The 7,906-nt window shown below is 41.7% G+C and overlaps 1 protein-coding gene across 2 annotated transcripts in view; it reads right to left on the reverse strand.

Annotated features, from left to right (window-relative positions):
• Positions 1–445: 445 nt before the first annotated feature.
• The window catches only part of PLSCR4 (phospholipid scramblase 4), a 51,055-nt gene continuing 43,594 nt past the window's right edge, over positions 446–7,906 (reverse strand). For both annotated transcript variants that reach the window (XM_015572408.1, XM_006776637.2), the window contains 3 exons: positions 4,419–4,580; positions 3,091–3,249; positions 446–1,049 (listed from right to left, as the gene is read on the reverse strand). In XM_015572408.1, coding sequence (XP_015427894.1) covers positions 1,005–1,049; positions 3,091–3,249; positions 4,419–4,580 — 366 coding nt within the window. In that variant the 3' untranslated portion in view covers positions 446–1,004. The remainder of the gene's footprint in view (positions 1,050–3,090; positions 3,250–4,418; positions 4,581–7,906) is intronic.

The following is a 7,906-nucleotide window of genomic DNA, read 5'->3' on the forward strand; positions in this document are numbered from 1 at the left end:
TCTTTTCCCTGAGAAGGTGCAGGCCTCGTCTGCATCGCGTATTCGCTGTGCTTGAGACCCTGTGTTTGTGGGTTTACAGCTGGTCCCTGGGTGTTGTGGTTGTAGGGTCCTGGGAAGTGTCATCTGAGTTCTTTCTGGTTGAAGATAAGGCTAGGCTTCTGATCACAGCCACTCTCCCCTTCAAGATGGCATAGTCTCTGCCGAAATTTGACATTTTAAGCATAAAAATATCTATGATGTTAATACCTTCAGCAAATTTGACATGAAGTTTTGAAGCTTGCTGTCAATACAACAAAATAGGATACATATAAAATCACATATATATATATCAACATATGTGTAACTCCTTCTAGTGAAAAAAATCTGCATTATTAACTGGTACACCTGGTATAAGGCAGTTCTTGACTGTCCATGAACAAGGGGACGGGCATGGAAAACATAAACATTATGATAAAAAAAGTTTTATTTGATAATGAAATCAAGTTTTCCATTGAAACTTTTATAAATTTTGCAAAATGAGGCATTGATACATGTGCACAGGTAAAATGTTCCTTGTACAATAAAATAGAATACTTCTGCCTGCCTGCCTTTTGTTTTTAAAGATGAAGAATATTGTTCTTTTCACCTCGAGTCAAATTTGTCGTTGGTGAGAGGATATGTTGATGAACATTAGCTATTAATGTGAGAACTCTGGGATTCATTTTCCCCTATCTTATATTCAAGTGCTTTCCAGCTCATCATATCTACATTTTCTGGGTTAATGAGTCAAAGCTTTTTCAGGATGAACTCACAGTTTAACAAGTAGACAACGAGACAGATTCTCAACTGAAATGCACATTAGACTGTGTTCTTACACTCTCAAACTGCCTGTCAGAGCTAACATGGAATAAAAGTAATCTGCAAAAGCAGGTAAATATATTTGCAAATAATTGAGGGTTGACTGTAAGCCCAATCCAACTTTTCTAACTTTTAAAAAACCATAACTGCTGATTTTCTTTGTCCATCTATCTTGATGAATGTTGTGGTGATCTTTCAAAATACATGAAGTCCTGAAATTGGAAAAAGAGAAAGAGAAGGAGAGAGAGCATTATGTATATAAATACATAAATAATTTGATGTAATGCATAAAATATTATCCTTTATAATTTATCTGGCAATCCTCCCAGACCAGTTAAGAAATCTGATAAATCTTTATAAAGAGGACTTAATATAAAGAGCAGCAATTACATACTTAAAACTGTTGTTAGCCAATATGTTCTCTATTTGGAATACTAATTAAATTTTTATTGTTAAAGGAAAAAAACTTGATAATCAATATTAAATATGCTAAATATACCAAATGCAATATATTAGTGAGATATTTGGGGTAAATATTATCAATTTTATTTCTATGCTTTACTTATGACTATTAACCACTAATTAGTCAGAAATACAGCAAGGGGACTGCACCTAATAAATCTAAGGACAGTGTAACACCAAGTAGTACACTGACAAAGAGACAGTGAGGTGGAGAAAAAGGACATCAGCTTTAAAGTTATTTTATTTCATTAAGAAGTCACAGGATAGGCTTTAAAAAATATCTATACTAATTAAAGGATAATATGCTAATTAAAGAAGGAGACCTTCCGGACAAAGCCATGGTGGCGGGGTTGAGGCAGAGGCAGTTAGGGGTGATTAGGCCAGGAGGGGAGGGCAGTTGGGGATTATCAGGACAGGGGGGGGGGCAATTGGGAGCAAGCAGGCCAGCAGGCAGAATGGTTAGGGGCAATCAGGCAGTCACGTAGGTAAGCAGTTAGAAGCCAGTGGTCCTGGATTGTGAGTTGGACATACCCCGAGGGGTCTCAGATTGGAGAGGGTGCAGGCCGGGCTGAGGGACACCCCTCCCCCGTGCACAAATTTCGTGCACCAGGCCACTCATCTATCTATAATAACAAAAGTGTCGTTCTGTACGACCTTCTGGAGGAAGTTGGGGTTCCAAGAGGAGCCTGGGTTCTGGGTGCCAGAGAGGAGCCTGGGTTCTGGGTGCCAGAGGGAAGCCGCTGCTGGCAACCGAGGGAAGGAAGGCCTACTCTTGCACATAGAAATATCAATGATGAGAGAGAGTCTTTGATCAGCTGCCTCCTGCACGCCCCATACTAGGGATCTAGCCTGCAACCTGGGCATGTGCCCTTGACCAGAATCGAACATGGGACCCTTTAGTCTCCAGGCTGATGCTCTATCCACTGAAACTGGCTAGGGCAGATAGGTTTTTTTTAAGTAATAAAAATAATTAATAACATGCCTAATACCTTCCAAGCCCTCTCTTGCCCCTTTATTCATATGGTAGTTAACATTTATAACCTTGAAAATAGAAGTATTTTTATATTCATTTTATAGACAAGGAGATTGAGTCTTGCAAGTGTAAACACTTTATAAAACATCTACACTAATAAAAGACAAAGATGCTAATTGACTGTACCTTCACTACACCCACCAGCCAATCAGAAGAGTATGCAAATTAACCCAACAAAGATGGCAGTTAATTTGCATACACAGGTGCCCAGCAAAAACTGAAGACAGTGTAGAAGGAAGCCAAGCACTGCAGAAAGGAGCCAAGAGGCAGAGAAGGGAACAGATCGGAGGTAGCAGAGATAGGAGCAGAGCTGAGGTAGCGGACACGGGAGGGAGCAAAGTGGTGGAGAAGGGAGGGAGCCGAGGTGGCGGATATGGGAGGAAGCGAGGCAGTGAAAAAGGAAGGGAGCGAGGCAGCGGAGAAGGGAGGGAGCTGAGGCAGCGGAGAAGGGAGGGAGCGAAGCGGTGGAGACGGGAGGGAGCCGAGGGTGAAGCGGCGAAGGGAAGGAGTGAGGCAGCGGAGAAGTGGGCTTCGCTCCCTTCTCTGCTTTGCTACAGTCTCAGGAAGCTCTATTCTTGCAGGAATAGGCCCGAGGAAGCCCTATTCTTACAGAAATCTTCCTGCAACAGGCCTGTAGTGTAACTAATAAGTGGTAGAGACAGAACTTGGTCTAGTTTCAAAGCTATTGCCTTTCTACTACAATGCTTCTTATCAGAAAGAATAATTCTCTCAAGATAACTCAAAAGCAAAAGACTTACAATGAGGAAGCAAGCTCCAAAAATCATAGCTTTCATCTTCACATCCAGGTCTAATGGGAAGTGAATGTCAAAGTGGTCAGCATTGCCCATGGCTGACATTAAACCATTCCACTTTCTAATAATACTGCCGATGTTAGAGACACCATCAATGGCTTTTACCTAGGAAGATAAGAATTAGACTTTATGTTAACTAATACTGTATATCTTATACTTCTCAGGCCAATGCTCTTTCTTCATCTTCAAATGAGTTATTAGGGAGGTATGACTTGAACTGATTTTTTTGAAGTTCTTCTCCATATAGCAAAGGGTGGGAATTAGGGATTAGAAGGGAATTTCTTCTAGTCTACGGAAACACGAGGCATGGTTCTGTGCACTTCACAAACTCCATATAAACACTTAAACTTATGTATGCCAAACAAATCAATCTTCTTAAATTATGCCAGGATCCCAAAGGACTTCAGCTTCTATAAGGGGAACACTGGCACTTGCCAGAGGGAAAATAGTCAGACACTGACTTTCAGTGATCAGAATGATCCCACACAGCCTGACCCTGAAATCTAGCTTATCTATATTTTCTATTTCTCGACATGGTCTTTTAAAAAATAAGCAATGCTTGATGACATGGTAAAGTAAACTGAGAACTAAGGGAAGTTTATTGGGTGTCATGGGCAATACTAGAAGGAGCAATTTTAGATGATGAGCCTTGCTGAATTACAAGGCATTCAGAAAGGATTCCTAGAAGCTCATGAAATATTTCTAGGCATCTCCTTTGTCAGATTCACAGGATTATATGCAATCATTTTGTATCCATAAAGGCAAAACAAAAGGATTTTTCTTTTTCCTGAGAAAATGTTACAGCTATGAGTTTTATCTATGTTATCAGCATTATCCTGTTTCCTGAGGACACAAACTTCTATTCTGCAAATAAGCAACATGCATAGCCTTGGGGGCCACAGGTTCTGTGAGAAGGTGGGCACTTTCATTCCCCAGGACATATTTTCTGATCCTGGAAATCTTTTGTAAAAAAACAGTTAATTAAATACAACCAAGAATTAAATAGATGTATATCAGGCTACTTACTCTCAGGATTAATGTTTTAATGGTTTCTCTTATCTTTACAAAACACTAAAATCATTTTAAAAGATCTTACATTTTAGAAAACATTAATCAATCCAGTAACAATAATTTGAAAATCACATAATGTCAACCAGTTAACTCCTCATACTAATTTATTGATTCACATGAAAAATGATCTAAACCAAATCATTCTGAAGTTTGTTAGTACATGCAGAAAAAATAGAAGAAACATTATTTTTATATTTGTTTACCTCAAACACAGAATCTGAGCCACAGCCATAGGTTGAGCATGGCCCACGGATGCTCAGCACATTTTCTTTCTTCTCATTTTGGATGCTGTACACCGCCCGGCACAGGTTCCAGTGGTCCATAACAAAGCCAATGGTGATGCCAGGAGGACACTGCACCTCTAGCTGCAAGTGAAGCACGACAGAGGGGAGGATGTTATATACATATAAATACACATACACAAAACCCAGATGTATCCTTAATCCATTTGTGGACTGGGGAATTGTTACTCTGAACTATCTTCCACTTTACCTGGCTATTTCTTAGGCTTGTATTTTAGTGAACAACCTTGAGAAATAAGGTCATGATTCCCTCTGAGACAAAGTTACTAACTGTATAATGGCCAGTTCTCCAAGCTTGGTGTCCTCAGCTGTATATGTAGCATCTCTCTGGGCTCCCCCAAGTCAACCTGATAGAACTTGGAGACAAGGGGACTTGCGTAAACATGCTAATGCTCATGCTGCTTTATGTGCTTTAACAAAGATCATGTGTCTTATCTAGGTGTCTTACATCTTATGGCAGAATACACAGAAACAGTAACAAACCAACTTCTTAGATTTACATATCAGACATGACAATTATTGAAGAAAACAAACCAGAAAAGAAACATTCTGAAGCCTGTATGTTGGGAAAGCAACAGAATGTGTTATGGGTATATAAAACCATTTTAAAAGGCGTTTTAAATGTTGTCCAATACTCTCTTTCAGCTAATTATCTTTACCGTATTCCTTTGGGAAGAACTAAGAACTTCATCTATACTAATAAAAGCCTAGGTGGTCCTCGCGCCGTTGCGCAGCACCCTCACATCATCACAAGATGGCCGACAGGGGAGGGCAGTTGTGGGCGATCAGGCCGGCAGGGGAGGGCAGTTGGGGGAAACCAGGCTTGAGGGGAAGGCAGTTGGGGGAGACCAGGCCAGTAGGGGAGGGCAGTTGGGGCCATCAGGCCAGCATAGAAGGGCAGTTTTGGGGCAATTGGGTCGGCAGGGGAGGGCAGCTGAGGGGTGATCAGACTGACAGGAGAGCGGTCAGGCATCAATCAGGCCGGCAGGGGAGTGGTTAGGGGGTGATCAGACTGGCAGGCAGAAGCGGTTAGGGGTAATCAGGAAGGCAGGCAGGTGAGCAGTTACGAGCCAGCAGTCCTGGATTGTGAGAGGGATGTCCCTGATTGGAGAGGATGCAGGTCAGGCTGAGGCACACACACTCATGCACGAATTTTGTGCACTGGGCCTCTACTATCCTAATATATAAAAGCCCAGGATCGTAATGAACGATCAAGACCGAAGGCTGACCAACCCGGAAGTCCTTCAGTTAGTGCTGGGTTGTGGCAACCCAGCACTGACTGCCCCACTGCAGCCTGGTGACCCAGCACTGACTGCCCAGAGGGCTGAGACCCAGAGAGAGAGGCAGGGTCTGATCCGCAGCCTCAGTGGCAGCTATTGATCATTAATTGCCTCTCTCTTTCTCTCCCTCTTTCTTTCCGTGCTTCACAAGCAGCCAGGCCTTTCTCTCTCTTGCGGCCTCTGCGGGGGCTGCTGTTCTGCCCTGCCTCTCTGATCAGGCCTGGAGATAGGCCCAGAGATGCTGAGTGGCATAGGAAATGACCAATCAGAACCAAATCTGGGTGCTGTGAAGAACCAATGACTGTCTAGGAGGTGGAGCTTTTGATGCTGACTGGCATAGAAACCAACCAATCAGAACCAAATTGGCCAGCAGAGGAGGGCAGTTGGGGGTGAGATCATGCCTGCAGGGGAGGGCAGTTAGGGGTGATCAGGCTGTCAGGCAGGTGAGCAGATAGGAGTCAGGCATCCCAGATTGCGAGAGGGATGTCTGACTTCTGGTTTAGGCCCGATTTCACAGGGTTCTGGCCTAAACTGTCAGTCGGACATCCCTCAAGGGGTCCCCAATTGGAGAGGGTGCAGGCTGGGCTGAGAGAACCCCCCCTCCATGCACAAATTTCGTGCACTGGGCCTCTAGTTCAATAATAACAAGTCACAAAATTAAATTATTTGTTAAAAGACCAAAGGAAAAGTTCTACTGATGATTTTCCTGGTGTTTTATATACTTTCCTAAGACTTTTGGGTCTCCTGCATCTCATCATAGGGCAAGACTACACATCTTCATGAATTGTCAAATTAAGATATTATTGTTCATATATATAAAATCACACACATATACAAACATATAAATTTGATGGCTTCCTGGAACTGTGCTCTACGTTGTCTTGAGATAAAAAAATAAAATTGTATGCAAATAAATTAGTTTTATAATAATCTATATCATTCAACCATAAAAAAGAATGAACTATTGATACATGTCACAACTTGTATGAACCTCAAGGTAACTTATGTTGATAAAAGCCAGTCCTTAAAGGTTCCATACTATATGATTCTATTTCTATGATATTCTTGAAGTGACAGTTATAGAGATGGAGAACAGATTAGTAGTTGTTAGGGGTTAGGGCTGAAGAGAAGAGAAGAGGTAGGTGTGGTTATAAAGGAGTTTTTTATGGTAATAAAACTATTTGGTATTTGAATTGTGGTGGTGGATACAGGAATCTATATAGCTGATAAACCACACACACGTACCCATAAGCACGTGTCAAACTGGAGAAATCAGAAAAAAATCTAGATAATGCTGTGGGACAAAAATTCCATTTACTGGACTAAGGCTGTAGTACTGATTTGTTTTACTCTATCCTGGATAACCATAATCATTGAAGGCTGCACCTATAGCAGTGGTTCTCAACCTTCTGCCCCTTTAAATACAGTTCCTCATGTTGTGACCCAACCATAAAATTATTTTCGTTGCTACTTCATAACTGTAATGTTGCTACTGTTATGAATCGTAATGTAAATATCTGATATGCAGGATGGTCTTAGGCACCCTGTGAAAGGGTCGTTTGACTGCCAAAGGGGTCGCGACCTACAGGTTGAGAATCACTGACCTATAGGCTTTGATTTACAAAGCCCAACTCATAAATATAAAAAAACAAACAAAAACAAACAAACAATGCTTACTAAATAAAAGCAGCATTAAGGATAAGAGATGGAAATTCAACTCAAATATACAGACACACACAAACACACATGACAGAAATGATAAAAAAGTAAGATATCTGACAACAGTAGTTAATATCCATTAAGCACTATAATATTTGTCAGGCACTGTTGTAAGAAATTGACATTTATTGCTATTTAATCTGCAAAATAATCATCCCATGAGCTAGGTGCTATTAATATCTCAATTTTAAAAGTGAATGCATAGAAAGGGCTATCTATACTAATAAAAGGGGTAATGTGCTAATTAGACCGGGAGACCTTCCAGACATTCTTCCAGCCATGGTGGCGGGGCTGAGACAGAGGCAGTTAGGGGTGATCAGGCCAGGAGGGGAGGGCAGTTGGGGGCGAGTAGGCTGGCAGTGGAGGGAAGTTGGGGGCAATCAGGCTGGC

This window comes from Myotis davidii, unplaced genomic scaffold, assembly GCF_000327345.1.
Source record: "Myotis davidii unplaced genomic scaffold, ASM32734v1 scaffold1029, whole genome shotgun sequence".
Taxonomy (NCBI): Eukaryota; Metazoa; Chordata; class Mammalia; order Chiroptera; family Vespertilionidae; genus Myotis; species Myotis davidii.